The sequence below is a fragment of the Phaenicophaeus curvirostris genome, chromosome 25, assembly GCF_032191515.1.
Source record: "Phaenicophaeus curvirostris isolate KB17595 chromosome 25, BPBGC_Pcur_1.0, whole genome shotgun sequence".
Taxonomy (NCBI): Eukaryota; Metazoa; Chordata; class Aves; order Cuculiformes; family Cuculidae; genus Phaenicophaeus; species Phaenicophaeus curvirostris.
In genome coordinates, this window is record NC_091416.1 from 4,724,655 (window position 1) to 4,749,788 (window position 25,134).

General features: G+C 45.1%; 1 protein-coding gene across 15 annotated transcripts in view; it reads right to left on the bottom strand.

The window, feature by feature from the left end:
• Positions 1 to 25,134, bottom strand: part of GRAMD1B (GRAM domain containing 1B) — a 127,150-nt gene that overhangs the window by 77,782 nt on the left and 24,234 nt on the right. For 14 of the 15 annotated variants that reach the window (XM_069876497.1, XM_069876484.1, XM_069876482.1 and 11 more), the window contains exon 2: positions 18,937 to 19,014. Coding sequence is in view for 13 of the 15 variants with exons in the window: in XM_069876484.1 (XP_069732585.1) it covers positions 18,937 to 19,014 (78 nt within the window). In the remaining 2 variants the exon portion in view is untranslated. Of the gene's footprint in view, positions 1 to 4,259; positions 4,282 to 18,936; positions 19,015 to 25,134 lie in introns of those variants that run through there. The other variant, XM_069876493.1, reaches the window with a different exon arrangement.

Sequence of the window (25,134 nt, forward strand, 5' to 3'; positions counted from 1 at the left end):
GGCTTGTTTGGGAAAGGTCTGTCCTTTTAATTACAAAATATTAAGTATATCATTTCCTAGCATAACCAATAAATAACAATAAGGCGAGTTTATAAGGTATCTGTTGTCCTGCTTTGTCCCCTGACCCTTTCACCCCCCCACCCAGGCAAAGTTCTCATAAATTTCAGCAGGGATTAACTAAGATAATTTGGATCCTGGCTGACTTCCAGTAACATTTTGAGTACTTCTGGTCCAGAGCAAGCGTACCATGAATACAGCCTCCCTTGTGGGAGGCTCCCACCACCAGTCAGGACGAGGAAGTCAAACGGCACGCATAAACACTAAAAACAGCCAAGTGAAAACCATGCAGAACTCGCTCAAACTGAAGAAATAAATACTTGGAGGTTGTGAGCAGCAGAAAAAAAAAAAAAAAGGAGTTAGAAAAAAAGACCGGATGTTTTCCTGACCAGTAACTATAAACTGTCGAGGCCCCGTGAATTAAAAAAGGCTAGGGCTGCAATACACAAAACCAGAGGGTTTTTTCTTTTCCCTGACCTCCAGCTTAGATGAAAGTGCTGCTAAATGCTACTCGTCCAGATGGGACAGTGCATTACATGCCCTCTGCACAGGCAAGAACATCTGTACAAAGTGATGGACAGTAGAGAATTAGGTCTTGGTGTTCTCTCACTTTCTGGTCAGATGGCAAGAAACAGGCAATTAAAACATTTTGCCATCTCCCTTCTCAGGGCCTGGATGAAAGGTGGAAGTACAGACCTTAAAAGTCATCTGACAGTATTTAATTTTTAGCACTATTCACGTACCAACTATTTTGTGTTGTCTCATTGTCCTTCTCCCCTTACACATACTTCTCCAAGCAATTCCAGCCTGCTATCTAATAAAAACCAAGGAAATAATCTCTACCCAAGAGCTCTGCATTGCTGTAAACAGGCATCTTTTCTGGCTTTGCTCATCATTCCCATTACAGCTCATAAGACGAACGCATTCCCATCAAGATGGAACAAGTAAATCAGGTGCTTAAATATCTCCCCCTCCACCCTGAGAAATCCAAGGGCTTTGCACACGTACACTTGCAGTGCAGAGAACAAGAATCTCTCAGTGTCAGGGCAATGAGAGGAAACTCTCTGATTTATGTTCCTCATTTCCACCAGCTGATTACCTAGAAAGTGATTCATGCTTTCCCAGGAAGCATTCTGACTTACATTGGCCTGTTTTTTGGGGTTTTTTTTTAAATTTTTTTTTTTTTTTTGCTCTAAAGCATTCACTGCTTTTCCCCTCTGCAAGGAGCAGGGGTATAAAAGGGTTCCTACTTTTAGCAGGGCACCACGTAAGCCAAGCTGAGAGGTGACACAGCATCAGGTCATGATCCCAAAGCAAGGTGTCCCAGGGCATTCAAGCGACAAAGAGTTCTCCGATTCCACTAACAGCTCTGAAAAAACTCAAGATGAAGATGAATGATTACCCTGGGTCTAAACCCACAAGCTAGGAAATTGTACAGACCAGACCCCATGCTTTTTAATGTGTTAAATACGGGATTGTTCTTTGGCATGTGAGGAAATGCCAGCTCTTGAGATACCCTGAAAGGTGCCCCAGAAGAAAAGGAAGCGATGGTGCAACACAATGGAGAGCAGCCATGGAAGTAACATCCTGACATTACATCCCATGGACACTTTTGGCATCAACTCAGGCTGAGAAAACAGCTCTGTTAAACCTTCTCAGAAGTTTTTCCACTAGCCTAGACTTAACCCCAGCAGAAATTCAGCCAAATGAACAGCATCTTTTGAAGGCTTCAAACCAACTGTAACAGGGGTGACTGACCCAAAGGAGGTTGTAGCAACATGGGTGCTGGTCTCTTAAGTGATAGGACAAGAGAAAATAGTCTCGAGTTTGGGTTGGAAGGGACCTTTACAGGTTATCTAGTCCAACTCTCCTGGGGGAGCAGGGACATCTTCAACTAGACTAGGTTCTTGTTAAAACTAACCATGAAATTCTCCCCATAGGTAGGATCATTTCCCCCTGGAACACAGCATGCCATATCATTGTACTAGAGCATCCAGATCAGTGCAAGCTCAAAAGCTGAAGTTTAGAACTACTGATGGCATTTCTCACTCTTTCCAAGCTACATCTCTTGTCAATCATGCTTAATTTCCAACCCAGCTGAGCTTACAGCACAAGGGAAGTTTCGCAGACACATTGCCTGCACTTCCAGCTTGTTGTGAAGCCAGGGAAAGGCCTCAAGCTCCATCAGGGAAGGTTCAGGCTGAACATAAGGAAAAAATTTTTCATGGAAAGGCTCATTGGGCACTGGCAGAGGCTGCCCAGGGAGGGGGTTGAGTCACCTTCCCTGGAGGGGTTTAAGGGACAGGTGGATGAGGTGCTGAGGGACATGGGTTAGTGATTGATGGGAATGGTTAGACTCGATGATCTGGTGGGTCTCTTCCAACCTGGTGATTCTATGAAAGTTTTTGCAGACCCATTGCCCACACTTTCAACTTGTGAAGCCTGGAAAGCCACATTGGCAGCAGGCTCACCCTAGAAAACAAGGCTGCGAAGACACAACCAGGGGTCACTGCCATGAGACACAACCACTACATAGTGAGATGGTCTCGTGCTTCCTAGGTCTCACTCAACCATGCTGAACCCATGCGGGGTGTACATCTCCCACCTCCACCTCGCAACCGCATCTCCATCCATCCATCCAGTCCCATTCCCACGGGTTCCCAGCCCGCCAGCCCACACAAAATCAGAGCCTGCAGCCTGCCTGCAGAAGCAAGCAGCGAGGAGACAGAAGCTTCATGGAGCAGGGCGGGTGCATCTACAAGCTCGAATTACTCTGGGCACTCCCAGAGATGTTTTCCAATAAAAAGAAGGAGCCGGGCAGCTGCCAGGAGGCTTTCCCCCGGCGGGGAGGGACTGAGCCTGCCCTCGGGCTCCCCCCAGCGGCCGCACGGCAGCCAGGCGGCTCCTCCCGGCATCACAGAGTCTCCAGGTTGGAAAAGACCCCCAGGATCATCGAGTCCAACCATTCCCATCAAACACTAACCCATGTCCCTCAGCACCTCGTCCACCCGTCCCTTAAACCCCTCCAGGGAAGGGGACTCAACCCCCTCCCTGGGCAGCCTCTGCCAGTGCCCAATGACCCTTTCTGTGAAAAATTCTTTCCTGATGTCCAGCCTAAACCTCCCCTGGTGGAGCTTGAGGCCATTCCCTCTTGTCCTGTCCTCTGTCACTTGGGAGAAGAGCCCAGCTCCCTCCTCTCCACAACCTCCTTTCAGGTAGTTGGAGAGAGCAATGAGGTCTCCCTTCAGCCTCCTCTTCTCCAGGCTAAACACCCCCAGCTCTCTCAGCCGCTCCTCTTGTTCTCCAGCCCCCTCACCAGCTTTGTTGCTCTTCTCTGGACTCGCTCCAGAGCCTCAACATCCTTCTTGTGGTGAGGGCCCAGAACTGACCCCAGGATTCGAGGAGCGGTCTCACCAGTGCTGATTCCAGAGGGAGAAGAATCATAGAATCATAGAACAACCAGGTTGGAAGAGACCCACCGGATCATTGAGTCCAACCACTCCCATCAAACACTAAACCATGTCCCTTAGCACCTTGTCCACCCGTGCCTTAAACAACTCCAGGGAAGGTGACTCAACCACCTCCCTGGGCAGCCTGCTCCGGTGCCCAATGACCCTTTCTGTAAAGAATTTCTTCCTAATGTCCAGCCTAAACCTCCCCTGGCGGAGCCTCCCTGGCCCTGCTGGTCACGCCGTTTCTGATCCAAGCCAAGATGCCATTGACCTTCTTGGCCACCTGGGCACACTGCTGGCTCATGTTCAGTCGCTGTCAACCAACACCCCCAGGTCCTTCTCCTCCAGGCAGCTTTCTAGACAGACTTCTCCTAGTCTGGAGCTGCTCAGGGTTGTTGTGCCCCAAGTGCAGGACCCATCACTTGGCCTTGTTAAACCTCATGTGCCACCTGGGCACACTGCTGGCTCCCTGTGGTGCAGGCTCCTTTGTTTCTCCCCCACCCTCCACCAAACTTTGCCTAGAGCATCAACCTTTTTAAAAGTTTTCTCATTCCTTATAAGAAAAGCAATATATATGGCACAATATAACTCCCTCCCAGAGCCTCCATCCCAACATCATCCCTCCCCTAGTACCAATTACCAGCATCAGGGAAAAGGGTCACGAGAAAGTAAAAAGGGTGAGACGCAAAGTAAGAAGTTGCCAAGCGAAACCACTTACGCACAGTGAGGCCGGCAGCATTTCCATCCTACCTTTGCTGTCGCCATATCAGACGTCTCCATGTTTTCTGCTTGGCCTATCGGTAGACAACAGCATTGAAGGAAAAGGGAGGGGAGAGAAAGGGAAAGTCAAAAGAGGATGAAGAAGACAAGACAATCAACTTGACAGGAGGATGAGAACAACGAGAGAGTCACTTTAAAGCTATTCCCAAGGTTTCCCTCCTGCCTCCAGAAATGGGCAGAAAAAGCATCTCAGTCAGGTGGTCCCAATTTAGGGCCAGAATCTGGCACAAGACCTGAGTCACTGCCACCCCCCAAGGTCCAGCAGGATGCTGAGGAACAGAGGACCCTCCTCCCAGCTTCCTTTTTGGGTCTGAGCTTCTGCAGGGAGCAGGCAAGCAGCTCTTCTTGCGGCTGTGCTGCTCGCTCCTTCTCCCTCTCGCTCTACAGGGTAGGGAGAGTGACACAACCAACCCAGCCAAATGGTTAACAGGAATCAGGAGAAAGGAGGAAAACAACTGGATTCTGGGCCGTGCACAGGTAAAGGAGGAGGGATCAGACATAAGGAGGATGGAAGTAGGGAAGGAAGAGGCAGCTTCTGAAAGGAAAGAGTGAAAGGGGTCAGCCAGACAGGCAGGGAGGCAACACTTCAAATCAAGCATAGAGACAAACCATTTAAAGACAGCGATTTACACGTGCAGAGAAAAATGTAAAAGTGGAGGCTAGTCGTCTGCACCCTACTGAGAACACTCACCTCAGAGCAACACTCAGAAATGATTGGGTCTAAACTAGGAACTCTTTGGCGCACACTGTCAGCTCAGGCTGAAAATATCAAATCATCACCTAAGGTCAAACTTGTCCCAGCATCAAGAGGCATCCGTAGTCGCAGCAGCCCTGCCTGGCTGAGGCCAGCCCTGATTGGCGACGCAGCGTGACTTCATACCACCCCATTCATCACCCGGCTTCTCCCTCCTGGGTCCTGCAGGCTCCTCCTGGCCTGTTTTGCTACAGTAAATCACTCTGGAGCTTATTAGCCAAGCCCAGGAACCCTCACACGCAGCCTCTCCGAGCTCTCCGGCACTGGCAAACCAGACAGACGTGAGCAATCCTGGCGGGGAGGGAGGCAGGAAAAACACTGCAGGGCTCAGTCAAATTAAGAGCCTCTGAGGGCTAGAAACATCACTGCTTGAAAGTGCTTATTCATACAACAGCGCAGCACGCTGTGCTCAGGCACACAGCAGGCGCCGCAGCACTGTACACAAAGACCAGGGGCTCTGCAAACAGTTTACGACACACTAAATGCTTTACACACCTTGAAGGGCAGCTACGTGGTCTCTGCGAAACCAAACCACTACTGTTTCCTCGTGCGCAGGCACACACGACCATGGGGCAGACCCACAGGGTTTTATGATATTAAGTATTTTGCAGTCCTGCTATTAGTATGCACTAGAATAAATATATGTATATATAACGTATGCCACTGATATGCTGATACGCAATGTAAACAGTAAAAGAGAGCCAGCAGCCCACAGAAACAACACTTAGCACACAAACCACCTTTAAAAAGGACCATCAGTATACAGAATACACAGAAAATACTCCAGACAAGTCCTGTCTTGGACTACAAGAAGCGTATTTCTATCTTTCTCTGTTGTGATGCATTCGTGCAGTCATTTGCTTATTTGTGGCTACAAATCAAGGCGCTCACACTCCGTTTTTTTGTTACTTTATATACTCAAATACACCACTTCAAGCTTTTCAGGGACATAAAACCTATCTTGTGAACACACATCTGCTTTTCAATCTCCACCCAAGCACTGGGATAACCAAGCTGTGGTTATAATGTAGCTTTTACACACATGATCCAACACCACAAAGGAAAAATATCACCATACCACCTGAGTTACCCTCACTGGGATAAGGATTGATGTCCTTGTTGCATACTAAATGGACTACTAAATGTGTTATAATGTCTGAAAAGAAATCGTAAGACATCCAGTGCAGAGATAACACAAACAGCAAACACACACTGTGGACAATCTACTCCCCAACTCCTCTTTTACAGAGCTACTGAAGTCCCTTACTGGCAGCACACTCCTTAGTCTGTATTTTGATAAAAGTATTGACAGGGAATGTGAAAAGGGAAAAAACCAAACAAACCAACCACATCAACAGCCTCATAAAGGACCCTCAGCTAATCCTCAGCTAGAGAAGCAGTAAAGCCCAACTTTGCAACTCAGACTAAGTTGCATTTCCACCTTACAGTCTCCTCACAGCAGAGGCTGGCTGTAGCTCGAGCAGGGGATGCAGCTCACGAACGAAAAGCAAACAGGAAACATCTCCTAAGGAAGTCCATTTTCCAGAAAGGAACAACCCACTATGACACAAAGTCTGGGTAAGAATTCAATGCTCTATAAATAGCTACAACAAGAGTCGTGTTAGCCCAGGGTTTGGGCTTATAATCGCCTCCAAAATGATATCTTACAAATTTGAAAATATTGATTGTTATTAAGCACCAGCTGCAAGTGTCACTGCCCCTCCCTTCCAACAGTCATACACTGTCACCACCCACAGCCATCAAAGCATCCTCTGTATTCATCATTGTGGTTTTACTACTGCCTATCATTACAGCTCTGGCTCCCCTCTGACCAGAGCTGGCTGGCCTCTGAAAGGGTCATAGTAACTGAAAAGTTTACTTATTCAAGTCCCCACGCAGTGGAAACAAGGGGTTTAGAAAGCCTGGGCAGGTAAGTTCACCAGAAAAGGTGTGACTTGCAGGCACAAAAAGCAACGTGCTGCCTGCGAGGCACCACTTCAGCCACAGCTCAATCCTCCCATATGGGAAGAAAGGAAAGTCTGCACGCGTTGGGTGAGCAGCAGAAAACCCCAGCACCTCTGTGAAACACATGCGAAACAAAACCCATTAGTAACAGACCTACTGGGAGGAGAGAGAAAGCAAATTAGGAGCTGTTATAGCAGAGAGAACTGCCAGAATGTAAGGGGGTTTAACTGTTATGCACCTCAGGTGTACTGATCCTCGGGAAAATGTGCCAGATGGATAAACTCCTGAATCCTGGCTGAAGTCAGCAGTGTCCTGCAGCTCTGCAGCCTCTGGTGTCAGAGGAAACGCCACGCAACCGCAGCATCTGTGAGCGAGGGCACACCTCCATTTCCCAGGGGGGAAAAAAAAATAAAAATAAAAATCAATCTCAGAAGTGACTCTGCTGCAGCAGCTGGGAACTCACGCGAGAGCTCATTTCCAGAAAGAAAATAAGCATTTCACACTCTTGGCATCATGGGAGCTGTAGTCACACCGTGCACAGAGCCTGTAAGTGAATGCAGGGTGTGTCATGGAACGCAAGTCAGAACTTAGGGTCTTGGAAGGAAAAGGAAGGTAGAACAGCAGCAAAGTGGTACCTCCAACTATCCTGGGGGAAGAGGATACAAAGAAGCTCCCCCTCCATCCAACAATTCTCTAGAGAGACTTTGGAGGAGGAAGAGTAGCATTGCATAAGGAGAAAGAGCGTCATTATCAAGAGGGTGGAAAAATTGGGATGATTCAGATTGCTCCTGCTTCTTTCTTGAGCAATAGTATGACAAAAGAGAGCTGCTGCCTTCACACAGAGTCTCTTGGCCTTTCCCCCTCTTTGTCTTTCGTATTTTAACTCTTAACCTTCCATTTGCTTGAGGTGGTGCAATAACCTCTCCCACCCTGGAAAAGACTCATTTGCTGTGCAAAGAGGCAGGCTAACAGCAGAAAACTTCATCTCTCATGGGGTGTTTCATAGAGAAAAATCCTCCTCAATCTGAATTAATCAGGAAATGAAAAGCCACCTTCTAATTTTTACCTTCCTTTACAAATAACTTGCAGCCACCAGTGAAGAAGCAGCACAACTTCATTCAGAAACATCATGGCCTGATCATCCCCCTCGTCATGTAGGTCAAGATATTCTGAAATGACTCATGGCATGAAATAAGTCACACTCCACCACAGCCCAATACCTTAACTGAACAATATTTTCCCCCATGGTAACGCCAAAGAGCTGGTCTCTCAAAATCAGAGCACCTAAATGAGCCTAAAAGCTGAGATGCTTGGGATCCTTTGTAACTTAAGTCTTTCAACTACGTTAAGCTAAATCTTTACATTGAGTAGAGCAACCTTCAGTTTTTGGGCTGGCTCTGCTTAAAAAGTAGTCTGCAGACACACATCCGTAGCACACGAGAGAAACAAAGCCTTGTACTTATCTGTGGGGTGTCTAGTACCATACCCTATCCCAGGCATAAACTAACCTTGTACATGTCAGATAAATGGGTAAAAACCTTGTAGCAAGAACAAACACCACAATATTTTTGCTTTAAGAATAAAAAACCTTGAAGAACAACTACAAATTCCTGAAAGGAAGGAAAAGGTCCTGGATTCTTCATTTCTGAAGCCTGAGACAGAAAGAAGTAGCTAAAGCAGGGGCTTGAGAGCCAGGTCTTGAACACAAGTTCCCAGTTGGCAGAAAGGGAGGCTTTTCAGATCCGCCGTGAAAGTCTCCCAAAGCCCAAGTCACTCACTACACCTCGCATGTCTGAGAGCTCTTCCAATAGCAGCGACATCTTCAACAGGGCAGAACAAAGGCTGGCAGGCTGCAAATAGGGATACAGTACGGGCCGTGCCCGTTTTCCCACCTCATCACATACCACAAAGCTGCACTTGCTTGTGGAACCTAATTTCTGAGGGGATTGATGCACAGAAGGTGCTGCACAAAGCAGCAGCCTGTTCAAGCTCACATAAAGAAGTCTGAGCACTTAAGCGCCTAAGCCCAAAGCAAAGAGCAGAGAAATAACAATCATAAGGTATGAGAAGCTTCATTAGACCCATATCCCTCAAGCAGACCCATATGGTATATGGCCCTGCCATTGAAACAAGGGTAAGGGGTTGGGGAGAGACAGCAGAGCATACTGAGACCCAAAATTCGGGACAGGGTACTTCAGCAAGAGAAAACAAGCAGCTTAAGGAAAAATATTAGGTCAAACTTGCAGGAGAACAGGGAAACAAGCAGAAGGGCTCAAGGACAGACCTTGGCTTGTACCATCACAATGCCTGACCTTGTTACGGTGCGTCGTGCAGTGGGAAAATACATGCTGCCACCACACAAATGCACAGCAAATACCCTGCAAAGGCCAAGAAAGAAATGGATGGAGGGAAAAAGGAGGAAAGAGGAAAAGAAAGAAGAAACGCAGAGGTCAGTGAGCACTCACACGGTTACAGTCATCTGCAGAAATGGGGATGTCTGTCCAAGTGCCAATGTGCTCCCCAGCAATCTGAGGACGCGTCACTTCAGCAGCATGGGAGCAAAACACTTGACTTGGAAGAGGATGGAATCCCAGCTTGTTTATACACGCGCAGTAGTTTTCAGGGGAAAAGCAGCACAGAGCGGTGACCTCAGAATCCAGTTGAGAAAAATGTGATGCCACCACTAAGGGAGTTCTGGACAGCTTTTACTGCTATTGTAGTCACTGCAGTCTGGTCCCAAAGGGAAGGAGCAGTGACTAGGCTGATGAGAAGGCAGAGCTATGGAGAGATCGCCAAAGAGCCTGAGCTGCACAAGAGGCACTGGTCTCCTTCCTCTGCTCTCAGATTTCTTCCATCACAGGCAATTCAATTTTAAAGGCACAGCTGCCTTTAAGTCTCTGCCAGATATGCTGCTGCAATGCAAAACCCTGGGAGAATTATGAATTCTCAATTGAAACAACAAGAATTTGAGGTTAAGAATTACCAGGATTAAATTCTCAAGGCCAGAATTAACCAACTACCATTTCTCTTCAATTAGACTGTCCATTACCAGGTGGAAGCTAACAGTTTTTCCAAAGTCTCCTAAAACTGGTTGAGGAAAAATGGTTTGAGCATCAATATCACTACCAGTTTTCTTCTTGGTGAAGAGTATGGGGGTTTAGCTCTGAAGGAAGCCAGAGCATGGCACAGAACTCAATCTGATAACTTGAGTCGCCAACAGCAGGACTAGCTGAGGCACCGCATAGTCCCCTCTTCGGCTGTGCTATCTGTTTCATTTCACATTTCAATCTTTTATCATTGAGTAATGTATGACAAACTAGATTTGCAGCTATTATATCTGGTGGGGAAAAAGAGGAAGACTTGGTTAAAGACTGAAAAACTACCACAAAACTCCAAAAAGATTTTTTTTTAGCATGTACTTTCTTGGTGTTTCCTGAAAAAACTCCCTTCCCTTCACGAGGAAAAGATTAGAAAGAGGACCTGAAAGAGCTGTACACCATCCCATTTTATTTTAGCACTACCTGTGTTTTACTGCACTGTGTTCATCAGTAACAGCACATAAGAGGGAAGCGAGAAACAATGTGCTTTCAGAGCTCTTCTTTACAGCAGCTCTGCCAGGCGCATTCGCAACATGACTCATAAGTACATCTCAGTTTCTGATGACATCTCAGTTAAAATGTTCCCAGTATGAGGAAAGGTGGGCTTCTCTGACAGGGAGACAAAGAGGCATTGCCTACACACTGCTCTTTTTGAGAAATTGCTGCACTAATTTCTAGCATCGGTTTGCTCCTGTGTTATCAAGGAAAGATCGCTCGTACAATTAAAGTTATCAGACCCTTCAAAGTTATGGGCACGTGCAATTAAATTGGAAGGGCGGTTGTCCTGTGTGCCAGGCAACATCCCAGCTTAAAAAGGAATTCCCATCAAAAAGAAAATGTTCGACACCTTGGGAAACTCTGGCCAAGGGATTTTAAGTACAAATTTGCAATACAGGTTCTTTAGCCCTCTTTTACCGCATTGCTGCATAAAGTTGGTCACACACTTATGGAATTCAGCATCACAATCCATGGGATAACTCTCACTTCTCTGCATCTTTGAAACCCCCTGGCTCTGACTGTGAGAAGCTGTAATCAGTTAAGTTCTCGGAAACTCTCTAATGACTAATTTTATAGCAGGATTGAAGGTTTAGTGCTGCAACAGAAGCCCACAATGCCCTTGTCCATCTTTGTTGACCTTGCCCTTTGTTTAGTCAACAATTGGATCATTTTCAGACAATCTCAAGAGGGCCTAAAACAGGTTTAATACCAACATTTTTCATCGCAGAATGTCCTCAATTAGCATGAAACAGAAGGAGGTGCAGGCAGAACCAATCTAAATTAAGTCTTCTGAACACCCAGCCTCGCTCTCCACAGCCAGTTGGCATCTTGCAACGACTGCTTGAAAACAGTCTTGGGTAAAACATGTGAGCGAGAAGCTGGAAGCACCATATATTCTGCACGAAAGCCACTCCTCGCCTGCAGTGCTCGTTGGTAGAGGTGAGTTAACAAACCTGGGTGCTTCTCAGCAGGTTGCTTACAGCAGGAAACCCTGCCCGAGGAGCACAGGAAAATATGTCTACAGGAATGCTGGGGAAGGGATCTTTGTCTCAGAAGGTGCAGGAATAGAATGAAGAGGAATGGGTTTAAACTGAAAGAGGGGAAATTCAGATGAGATCTTAGGAAGAAATGTTTTCCTGTGAGGTTTGGGAGGCCCTGGCCCAGGTTGCCCAGAAAAAAATGTGGCTGCCCCATCCCTGGAGGGGTTCAAGGCCAGGTAGGATGGGGTTTTCAGCCCCAGTAGAAGGTGTCCCTGCCCATGGCAGGGAGGTCAGAACTGAATGGGCTTTAAGGTCCTTTCTGACCCAAACCATTCTACGATTCTATGATCTCCAGTTAGCTCACATGAAGCTTATAGGTACCAACAGGCTCCTCAGCATCCAGTGACAGCCTCACGCTCAGACCTGCTTTTATCAACCCAGGGAAGGCTTCAAGGCACAGACAATGCTTTGTTGCAAGGTGAAAACATGCAGACTTCTCAGCAGGTGACAACGTACTGCACAAAAAAGACTGCTGGTAAGGGCCAAGGAGGATTGCAGAGAGAACTGGAGACCTATGAAAGGAGATGGTTGATTATAATGCATCCCAGCCTCCTACACCCTTCTCTGCCACTTTTCCACATGCTTCGAGACAGCTGCCATAATATTTTGGGAATCAGTGCTCCATAGGATACAGAGCTGATGGGGTGACCATTATTAAGCTCTGCAAGTGAAGTGAAGTTACACAACTGAAACTTCTGCTCTTAGGAACAGGAAGGAAGAGTGCGGAGTCTGCCCAGTGTCTCAGATAAAGAAAAAGGGACATTAAAACGCCTCTTCACCACCTCCTCATGTTCCCGAGCATCACGAGCTACTGACACAGCCATGTGAGGTCTGTCAGACCTCCTCTGCATTCAGTGATATGCAAGGCACATTAGGGTATATCGAATCTTAATTAACACTACTCCAGTCAAGGCAGAATTGATCAGGAAATGGAGAAACAAGATCCAAATCCTGGTTTGTCCTGCTGTCACAGCTAGTGCAAGACTTCTCTTTTGTATTTATATTACTGATCTGCATGGAAGTTCTCGCTCTACAAGCTCTGTCTCACAGCTAGCTTCTTCGAAAGGAAGCGGACAGGTATTTTACCATGTCAGCTTGGAACAGAGGGGAAAATTCTAAGTATTACTTCTTTTTGTCTCAGTACCCACCATCACTAATCTGTTTTACTTCATGTCTGCACAAAACCTGTCCACGACAGTGATGAAGTTGTAACCAGCTAATGCCCAGGGGTATGATATTTGACTGCATTAGCTGGCATTATCCTGCTCTCAAGTTCACTCCGAACTCTTCAAAGCTCCAGACTCCCATGCACTGAGCAACCATCACCACAAAGTACAGGAAAAGGCACAAGGAAATCAGTTAATCCTGCAAGGTCTCCTCCTTGTCTCTGGTCCCAGCATGGCAAACGGGAGAGGTGTCTGTCCTTCCATAACCCTCAAAAAGGAGGGAATAACATGAACTATCTGCCTTGCTTCAAATCAAGTGCTCTCAATTCAGTCTTCCTTACGATTGAAGGGGAACAAGAATGGAAGAGGTTGCAAGTGGGGTACAATTTGACAAATGAAATCCAATACTGAATTTGTACAGAAAGAGCAGCCTTACCTCCACTGACAGCAGGACACAGGCATGCTCTGCCATTAACAACAGCTCATCTTCAAAAAGAAAAAAAAGCAATGTTGGCGTATGAGGAATGGAGAGTAAGCAATATTTCCATTCACATTAACTATGTTGACAGTAGCCAATCCGGCAATCCAGGTGGAAGAGAGCTGATCTTAAGATGTTCTTGTCTCATACAGCAGAGAATCAATGCTAGGGCTCAGGCAGCAGCAGCAACCAGGTGGTGAGACAGAAAAAAAAAAATAATACTAGCTCTGAACCTAAATATTAACCATCTCTCCTATGTGAGAAAGGAGAGATATGCCACTCCGGGTAGATTTTCTATTTAACATGAAGTCTGACCAATTCAGAGCTGGATCCAAACCCAAACTCATCCTAAATCTATAGTGAGAACATCAGTGTTGTTATCTGGGACACTCGGAGAGCTCATTAGCCTCCAAATCTTCTCTACAACGAAGTATTTAGCGTTACTTTTGAAAACCTGCATAAAAATGATGCATCAGACATTCATATATGATGGATAAGAGCTACTCAGGGACTTGACAAATGTTAGGACACTTCCTACCAAGGACTCTGAATTCAGGAATTCTTTACACCTAGCACTGCTCTTACACCACACAAAGAGCAGTGAGCTGGTCTCCCCAAATTTTACGCTCATACTACAAAGCAGCAGCTGGATTCTACTTAATCATCACCTCTAAAAGAGCATCTATTCCCTTTTACTCCAGTAAGCTTTTCTCCTTAATAATGCAGGAGGCCTGCACCATGGCTTGGCATAGCTCAGGTGACAGCTACTGCACTCTGCTCCTTGCAAAATCATCACATCCAGACACACAAACAAAGGTCCCTGGGCTCTCTTAGCCCCAACCCTCCCCCTTTCAAAAACAGATCCAGCACACGTGACCATATTTTGCTCTCAGTTCTCACCTGTCCGTTTTTCAGCTGCCCCAAGCAATGGAAAAAAACCTTCCGCTTTCCCCGAAGCTGCAGAGATTGCAATCTTTGCTGTGCCTCCACTTGCAGGCAAACAGGGGCACAGTACTTTAGTGCCAGCTTCTTTCTATCAAGGGGAAAGGGACACCGCCTAGGAAGATGCAGCATAAGCAAGCCCTGGGTACATAAATAAAATAAGGAATTTATCCTGACCTCTTACACACACCCCAAGGATGTCATTCGGGCACATTTTCAGAGCTTGACATCCTTTCTGTTCTTTATACAACTTCCTAAGAATCCAAGCAGTGGCCAGAATTTCTTAAACTTGCCTATGCCTTAAGCTGCTCCCCAATCTCCTTGCAAGCTCTTTCGTGAATGTTGATCCATTATTTGAGAAATGCTTATTAGCTTACGCAAAGGAAAAACAAGCCTTGCAGCCCTGGAACTATCAGATTAAGAGGCTAATTGAGCTGCAGGCAAGAAGTACTACATATCAAACTCTGATATTTTAAACCTAAGTGCTCTTCACCATTTCAATATTATCTCTAATATAAATCATTGTGATATGATCTCTTGTAAACTGCCAGCCACTTCTCTCCCCTCCATTTCCCTCCAGCCTCTTGCTTTCCATCCTTGTGCTTTCCATGCACTTCTCTTCACTAGTCCATCTCCTCCTCAAACTGAACACTAGTCTACGGATTTTTCCTCCAGTTCAGTAGCTTAACTTTTACTCTTGATTAAAAGATACTTGGCATCCTAAACCTGATGGGTGCTTCAGTGTCGTGACAAAGAAGTCCTAGGACCAAGTAGAAACAGGCGCATGATCTTGGACTTATTATAGATGAAAGCTCAAGGTAATTAACTCTTGTCTCGTTACAGTGATTAGAGTCTGTTGTATGCATGCATCTCACCTAAATCTCTGGCTATCTCCACCCCAACCTTACCCACTCCTGGAATGACTTTAAGTCAAGCTTCTATTACGAACGCAATTCTTCGGACACTACGTAACTCAGCTGTGCCTTTGTACTTACACAGTTGGGGTGTTCCAGCACCTGAGCCACTCAGACTTAATTCACCACCTCTATTTTCCTGTGAGGTCAAAAATGGAATCTCCTTATTTCATAAATAGCAACACAAAACAACTCACCCAAACTCACTCAGGCAACTAGAGTGCTGGAAAGAGAGCCGGCTTCTACTTAATCACCAAAGTTCATACAAAACCTGACTCTTTCCAGCCTGTCCCACTCACTTGCCCCTCTGTGACTTTAAAAATACCCACAAAGCACACAGTTACCTCAAGACAAAATAAAACCTGTAGAAGCGCCCTCTCAGCATAAGGAACCAGGCATGATAGACACAACTTACATGACTTTACGGAAGGAAAGCTTTTTCCTCAGAGAAGATACACAGAGATGGCAGACCTGTTTCACTGCTGCGCTGCAGGACACCTTTTCAAGGTGTGGGTTCTGGACCATGGCAGGACTTCACAACACACAAGCCAACAGCAGCACTCACACCTCCAGAAAAAGAATTGCTAGAGAGCACTGAATGCATCTACCAGCAGCAGGACAAAATCCTCAGTCTTAATTGAAGAGGCCTGAGAGTTGGAGCTTGGTCCTCGAAAATCCATCACTGAGAAGTTAACTCCACTAGCAGCACGACCAGAGCCATCTTTTACAGTAAGAGCAGGCAGGCAGCTGAGACCTTGCCTCTGCCTAGTCTAGGTTTCATATTCCTCTCCATTTTTTTTTTTTCCCCAAAGACAACTTCGCAACTCAGCATCCCTTTACTTTTGGCTGGGATAGCTTCTTTCAGCACTTTCCCAGATGTTCTAAGGTTGGTGCAGATCCTTGCTCCCTGCTCAAATCCTTTCAAGTGCAGCACAGGCTCCTTCTGCCTGTGCTATCAGAGGCAGCACGCCAAGAGAAGGTGCACCTCTCCATTCATACCGCATGGTTTCTTGCTCTCCCTTCCTCTGCTCTCCTTTGTTCAGCTTATCACAACTTTCGCAATTGCTGAAATCCTGGGTGGTTGTGGTTTTGTTTGGATTTGGGGGTTTTTAAGAGCGTCGGTACAACAGTCAGTTGATCAAGTGACCAGAACTGCCTGCAACAGAAGCAGAGAGCTCCAAACCAGTGGGTGGAGGACCTTTTGTTGGTGGTTCAAGAAATAGTTGGACACTGGAACAGGCTGCCCAGGGAGGTGGTTGAGTCACCTTCCCTGGAGGTGTTTAAGGCACCTTCCCTGGAGGTGTTTAAGGCACAGGTGGACGAGGTGCTAAGGGACATGGTTTAGTGCTCGACAGGAATGATTGGACTCAATGATCTGGTGAGTCTCTTCCAACCTGGTTATTCTATGATTCTATGAAATACCACAAGAGCAGCAAGAGACGTTGTCCACATTCAGTTTTCAAGATTAGCGTGTTCAAGGTGTCTCAGAAACAACCTTGAAATTTGCTGGCAGGAATAAGAACTAGCAAGCTCTCCAAGGCTATGTTAACGTTCTCACTAATTCACATCCAGCTTCCCGTCTTGTATGAAAGTCAAAATGTGTTGGAATTATGTTTTGATTAAGTTTGGTGAGCAGAGGTCACTGGTGCTTAAAGGGATGCTACACCAGGGGAGCCTGAGACAATTATATTAGTAAAGGAGTTAAAAAACAAAGTGGCAAAGGAAATTTAGCAGCCCTCAGAACAGGGCATTTTAGGATCAGTGAAAACAAAACTTACTTCGCATTAAATCCAGGCAGCAGGAATGTTGCAGGTCCCCATTAAGAGAGCTCAGCAGGCTTAACATCACCCTGGCTCTGCCAAAACAAGCCTGAGATCCAATTGTGCTGCACCTAAAACATGCCCCTTCAGGCCAAGAAGATATTCTGAGCAGTCTGAAGGCTCCAGCTTAGCTTATATCTGAAATAGGCAGCGCTTCCAAATGATTCCCTTCTTGCTCTGTCCAGAAATCTCCCCCATCTGAGTATTAATGCAGCCTAAATGTGTTAAACCTATGAAGTCTCCGATTCAATGGTATAACAGGCATTAGGCATTACACAGATGAAGCCCTGGTATGACCTAAGCACCCATCTGCTTTGCTGTCAGATTCTTTATTTCCCAGTCGCAAACACTGCTCCTCACTGGCCAATTACACCACGCTCTGCAGCACCAGAGAGACTGATAATTGGAGTGAAACATATGGAGGAAAACATTAGCTACAACTAGGAAGTCCTAATTCTGAGCCAAACTCCTGGGATATTAATTAGCTCTTCAGGGTCAGGCAGTTCTCTCAAGTGAGCCGGTTCCTCAGGTGCCTCCTCAGCTGCTGCTCAATTCTTCCCCAAGCCTTTGACATCGAGGAGGGGAATCCAAGTTCAGTAAACATGTGCCCCACTATGCAGTTAGAGGGAAAGACCTCTGACCTCAGAGAGAGGTTATGTGGAATAACTGACTAACAGACCTGAAACAACACTCTTCTATGCCCAGATACAAGCATGCAAGCTGGTCAGCTGGTCTCTTCTCCCAAGTAGGAATGTATAGGACAAGATAAAATGACCTCAAGTTTGCCAGGGAGGTTTAGACTGGATATTAGGAAATATTTCTTTACTGCAAGACTGGTGAAGCATTGGAAGAGGCTGCCCAGGGCAGTGGTGGAGACTCCAGCCCTGGAGGGGTTAAAAAAAAGCATGGAGATGTAGCACTTTGGGACATGGTTTAGTAGGCATGATGGTGATGACCTGATGGTTGGACTGGATGAGCTTAGAGGTCTTTGCCAGCTTTAATGATTTTTATGACACCACATTCAGTTGTTTTTTTAAATCCACCACCCAGCAGCACAAAGGAAATAGTTGCCAAATCTCAGCATATGCCCTTCTAAGGGCTCAACCATAACCCCAAGTCACAAGTTCACTTAAGTAAAACACAACAGAACTCCACCATGCAATGCAGTAACAAAATAATGGGAACTTCAGAAACCCAAGTCCAGATGTAATGCTGGACCCAAGGATGTTAGTAAGTAAACAGGCCTGTGGAACCCAGCCAGGGATGGAACGTTGGTAGTAGCTCAGGGCTCATCGTTCACGCACAGCAAAGAAAACAAAGCAGATTCAGGCTGAAAAGACGAACTACAAGATACAGCAAAATTTTTAATCATATGGTTCTGATCAAAGCAACAATAATAAATCATGCACTAAAATAAGCATTCGTTTTTCAACGGCTTTTGTGCCAATGCTGCAATTTGAAATGGTCATTAATCAACCCAAAGTGCAAGGAATTTAAGTTCCTCCCAGAACTTCACAGCAGTTCTCCCTTAGCTGTTACACATGAGCTGTAGATACCTCAAGACTGTCACAACACATCGTAAGTGAAATACAACGGCCAAGCACAATATTGTCTTGACTGAGGACAAGAACCACATCTGAATCTTCACTTGGGTATTTTTAAGGATCAGAGCAGCTAATCATCAATACACAGAGAGTCTGATGAAGCTGTCTACATCAGCTACAGCTTTGGAGAATGAGTCCATAAGAAAATGCAAGCTGCTTCATGATTTGGATGCATTTGTCCCAGAACGTCTACTTTTAAGTAGATGAAAAATGCATCCATTTAGACATTAATAAGACCAACGTAAACCACATTTGTTGACAAACAACTGAAAAAATATAGGGAAAATGAGGACCTCAAGCAGCCCAACCCATGTGATTTCACTGAGTGGTTCCAGGCATTCCTGTAATGTGGCCGTGAACAGACTTACCTGTCCTCACGCGTATGAGGGCTCAGGAATCGGGACGAGTCATCGTCGTGGCTGCTTTGCTGACTGCTCTGCTGACTGCTGCAATGCAAGAGAGAAAACAGAACAATGAGACATATTTCATAGAATCATAGAATAACCAGGTTGGAAGAGACCCACCGGATCATCGAGTCCAACCATTCCTATCAAACACTAAACCATGTCCCTTAGCACCTCGTCCACCCGTCCCTTAAACCCCTCCAGGGAAGGTGACTCAAGTCACCTATTTGCCTAAGTCCCTATGAAATGCTCTCATTTAAAGCCAGAACAAGAAAAACACAAGGTTCATACTTCATATTTCAGGGTGCAAAGAGAAAGCAATAGAAGACAATGAGCTCATACTTGATCTATAACAAGCATGACTGGTTTGAAGCCTCTTAACCTCACTTAGTGACACTTTCAGAAACACCAAAGTGCCCTTGCTCAGTGTTTATAGTGTTCCATTGTGCCACCCAAGAACAGTATCTTACAAGTAAGAACATTCAAACACCAAACTGCTGCATGTTTATATACCCCCACTTCTAGGCAGCAGGACACAACAGCAGGTAAAATGAACTTTCACTAAGGAAGAAGCAGCCTTCTAACTTTCTGGTGGAGAGTTGCATGCTGAGCCCACACGATGTCACTCTCCTCCTTCAAATGTCTGTTAGGGGTGAGGAGGGGCGATTTTTCTGCACATCTATTTTACAAAGTTAGCCTCCTTCCCTTCTAGCAGCCTCCACCTGCTCCAGGGACTCATCAGGGTTCTTTGCTTCTCATTTCTACAGCTTCGTTTCTTTGCAAGAGCTTTCCTTCTGGGTGGCAGATCTGATACTGCCTTCAGGTAAGACACCGCAGAGCACAGAGCAGATGTTCCTGGGGTATTTTTAATCCACTTTGCCTGGGTAGCACTGGCTATGGAGCCATGGCAACCCAGCTCCAGCACAGGCTGCATGGTGCCACCAGGGAAACTGGGGACTGAGCACACAGGCTGTGCTAAAAACACTGTGCCTTCACTGTTGGTAGGACCTAAACTGTTCAAATAAACCTAGTTCTGCTATATAGTTGTGGCTGGAGCACCTCCCATATGAGGACAGGCTGAGACAGTTGGGGTTCTTCAGCAGGGAGAAGAGAAGGCTCCTGGGAGACCTTCCAGTACCTGGAGGGGCTACAAGAAAGCTGGGGATGGGCTGTCTACAAGGGCTTGTAGTGACAGGACTAGGGGCAATGGGTACAAACTGCAGAGGGGCAGATTTAGACTAGACATAAGGAAGAATTCTTCCACGATGACAGTGGGGAGGCCCTGGCCCAGGTTGCCCAGAGCAGGGGTGGCTGCCCCATCCCTGGAGGAGATCCAGGCCAGGTTGGATGGGGCTTGGAGCCCCTGAGCCAGTGGGAGGTGTCCCTGCCCATGGCAGGGGGTTGGAACTGGCTTTAAGGTCCCTTCCAATCCAAACTATTTTATGATTCTATGATTCTACATATATGCATGCTTGCATTCACAGCTTCCACTGCATCGCATGCAGATCCACACATCACACATCCCAGAAGCACAGAAGTATGAATACAGGATCAAAAAGAACCAAATCACAACTTTTCATTCTAAAAAGCAACAATTCTCAATCAGTAACCTGTATTTTTGTGGGGAAATATAATACCAAAGGACTGCAGTAGAATTTTTCAATGAAGTCTACTTGTTTGGTTTGATTTTTTCACGTGGTCTTCACCGTTCTAACCACTACAAGGAGGATCGCATCTCTTGGAAAAACATACTTGCTTATGTTGCACAAGAAGCATTCTCTAACTTCTCTTATCCATTTCAAGAATACCCTCTGTTTAAATTAGTTTCTCAAAGAAGTATTAACAGGAAGTTTTTTTTCTTCTCTAGTTGTACTCCAACCAAGCAGGGAAGGAACCAGAACCAGCAAGTACCTCATTGACAGATGAGAACCACACATTCTAGTACTAAACAGCATTTCTTATGCAATTCTGTATAAATAAATGGCTGTAAGAAACCCCCATATTCTCTTTTAAGGGACCTGAACCCCTAAAATTCCTGTCATCCCCCCCACAAAGCATTCTTCCATTTAGTTTGTTTACTTGGAAGACTGTTGATAAGGTGAGAACATCAATCCTTTAACAAGACCATTTTTCTCTTTCATTCTAAATAAAAAGGGATAGAAGGCAAGAGCTTCTCTCTTCCCCCTCAAGATCAGAGTTTTTGCCGAAGAAGTTTGCAGTTTCATCTGAAAAGAAAATAGCCAATAATTCTTATTTTCATTTATTAGTTTCAAACACTCTGATTTCGACCAGCTGCTTCTCCGAGATCAAGGACTCCATCACATCACATGATCTTTCTGAACACCACAACACCTGTCTTGGGGGACCCCTTAGCATTTCAGACCTAACACAACTGGCACTATTTTTGTTCCCTGTTGGGAATACGAGCCAGAAAACTGTTCCTTGCTGCTAAGATTGAAAGGAGAGCAGGCTGAAGCATTCAAAAGTAATTAAAGATTATTATTTATAAAACCCCCAAACAAGACAGAAATTAGCCTTTGAGGTTGGACATACAAAACCACAAAACCCATGCAATTTTTAGGACTTGCAGCTAGAGATTTCAAGCCTTTGCACTGCATAAAAGTCACAGGTATGCATCTTGTGTGGGCACATATGCACAGTCCCACAGAGCACACACCACTCTTCCCCCACTGCACAGTCCACAGCTTTAGCATCAGAGCCAAGGCAGGTAAACATCTCAGCGAGGGGACAGATTTAATTTTCTGCTCCCATACCCACATACTTTGTCATTTTTTTCTGAAGTGTCGCACTGTAGAAAGGATAATCAGAGAAAAGGAACTCTATATTGGCTTCAAGCTATAAATCAACAGCTGGAACAATATGCCCCCAAAAGGCAAAAAAATATCTTTCCTCTGCCTCTGAGCTTAATTATGACCCAGCGAACTTACTCGGAAAAAACACAACAGGAACCACGCTTTCCCTCCTTATTCAAAGGAATTATCACCCTTGGGATAAAAGAAAGCACTGCAGGAGATATTCTATAGCTGCGTGTTTCTTCATAAAAATCCCTCCTATCAAACTTGGCTGCTTCAATACAGATGAAGTAGATACAAAACTTACCAAAGGAGAATTCGGGATATAGCACAGCCCAGCAGCAGCACCCACAATGCCAGTAATCCCATGCAAAAGTTCACTTTTGGAGAGCTATACAAGATGAACCTTAGACCTTCTCATGCTCTTCCACCCATCATTAAATTTCTCATTCAGAAAGCCCTCCCGATCAAGGTTTAAAATTTAGCGGAATAAAGATATTGCAACACAGGGCAATACACCACCTCACCCCCTTGACACTAGTGAACACAAAATTACAAGCAGTGAGACATGCTCAGACTTGGAAAAAGAAATTAGTTTTTACCCACTTGTTGAACTGATGGTGTCCAACACGAGCTATGTTTCACTATAAGTGTTTTGCATGGAAGCTCTGAAAAGGTTTGTGAGCTTTTCACACAAACGAAAAACCATTCCAGCCTTCAGAAAACTAGGCAGTGTGGATGTTTAATTCCCTACAACATACAAAGTGGTTGAAATGTAGAGCCATGGGCAGGGACACCTCCCACTGCATCAGGGGCTCCAAGCCCCATCCAACCTGGCCTTGAACCCCTCCAGGGATGGGGCAGCCACCACTGCTCTGGGCAACCTGGGCCAGGGCCTCCCCACCCTCACAGCAAAACATTTCTTTCTAATAGAAGAATAATAATCTGCTCTATATTTCCACCACAGATGACCCAACCTCTACTGTTCTACAGAAGAAACACATTCCTAAGAATGCTCGTTACCTTGTTTTTCTACCATCTCTAATTTGCTACAAGTTTTAAACAGTTTTTACTATCTTCATAATCCATATACACATATACATAGATGAACTCTCACAAGACAGCTACATAAAAGAATCCTCTTTTCCAAATCTTGCCAGAAGTGAACATGAACAGACAGCAAAAATAAAAATATTCCAAAACTTGCTTTTGCATCTTAAATACTTAATGATTTCTCTTGGTCTTGGAAAAGTTACGAGCTAGATTTTGTACTATTCTTGTCCTCCTGCCTTTTTTTTTATGTCTCATTTTATTCTGAGATTTCAGTGTCTGGATAAGGTAGAGCCAAGATCTCTTATCATTTTATGCATGAATAGGCTTTTAATGTTAAGCAGGTCACCTAGTACAAGATAGTTGTCCAATTTTCACAAAGTTCTCAGATCTATGTTTGCACACTAGGAGCCTTTTGGGACTTCTATCCCCTCCAGATGTGGGTGATGCCCATCATACTTTTATATCTGCAGGTGTGTTTGGCAGATTTTTATTTGGAGGAAAGTTTTTCAACAGCGATGGATGAATGGGGCGAGCAAAGAAATGGGAAAGAAGTGGTTTCATCATGGAAGATCTAATCAGTTAATGAGTTTGCAGAACTATTCATAAAAGTCTGTGGCTTTCAGAAGGCCGTTGTTACCCACATCTATTAGGAAATTTTGCAGGTCTGAAGCCAGATGAATATTTTGTATTCATTTTGCTAATTAACCCTAGCATTCAGAAGACTTTGAGTTCAACATTAAGCATCTCTAAAGAAGAATAAGAGACAACTGACAATCAGGCACATATAAGGCTACAACTGCTTCAGCTACAGGTTTTGGAACTCAAAGCTGCTATTAGTGAAATCTCATGATGCGTGAGTATTTTCATCAACACAGGTTATACTCAATAGAACAGTGAACTTGCATTACAGTTTTTGTTAAAATTTACAAAGCTTTTTGGCCATTTGAACAACTAAAGGTTTCTTTTCATCCTCACAGCTGCAAGAACAAAGACTTGAACCTATGTGCCTTAAAATATATGACAAGATAATTAGGTTGCCTGAGGACCTACCACCAGAAAAAGTACAGCTGTACCAATTACTGGTGTGAGTTAAGATATTTAATACATAATCACTTTCAAATGGTACTTTTCAATTGTCAAAATATGTATTATTTTAAGCCAAAACTCTTTTAATTAAGTCTAAAAGATTCATAACGATAATGGAATAGTTTAAACACTGAATTCCATGATGTGCAAACAGACTTCCCAATACGTGTTCTTGCCCATAATCCCTTGGTAACATGAACACAGGATAATAAAACTAGATTGAACTTCAAGCCTCAGGTGTGTCAGAAGAAAAGGTCTGTTTTCCCATAATGGGCTTTAGGAACTTGTTGAAGACAAACCAACAACTTCACGTTTCAATTACCCCCTCCTGCCCTCTTTGTTCTGCCCAGAGCATGGCATCCCTCATATTTCTCACGAAAGAGCAAAAAGAGACATCCCAATCCCAGCTGTCTAGCAGCACCACATCGTTCTTGGGAAATTAAATTCCTGACATAAAAAGCACCATGTTACTACGGTTGCATGGGTACGTAAATGGCTGTGGCTGTACAAATGTCAAGGGACTCTCAGGTGGAGGGGAAGGAGAAAGGAGGATAAGGGACATGAATTGGGAGTCACTGACCTAAGTTTCAAGGGATAACAGCCTCCTTCATCAAGAAGTGCTGTCCTTCGATAGACTGTTCTGGTTTGAGCTCAGATAGAATCAGTTTTCTGACTTCAGCCAAGTCCTGTCTAAGTAACTTCATTTTCTGAAAGGTAACTGCAAGTTTTTCAGTGTTTTTCTCTAGAAGTGATAACACAGGGCATTGGTATGCAGAAAGGCAATTGCTCATACTTATTCTGATAGAAACCAAGGCCGTTCTCGAGATAAGAGCCACATAAGTCAAAAGGACGAGAAAGGGTCCAGCGAGGACCTCGTCTTTTTGCCCCTGATCCCAGATTCATGCATTCCTGAATCCAGCAGAAGGCCAAACTAAGTACATTCATCTTTAGGAACGGCAAAAAGCTACAGTGCAACCTGTTCTCCACTGATCCGCAAAATCCACTGAAGTTTTACACTCCTTACATCACCAACATTCTGTTTCATTATTAACTAAACTGGTCTGGATGCTGTGATTGACCACACAGATTTATGTTTTGGACAAGCACTAATAAAAGACAAAGCAGGTGATCTTGGAAAGCTCCTGGGAAAGGAAGTTCTGGGAAAGGACTGTGGGCATGTAGACACAACAGCTTAGAGGACCTCCTGCAA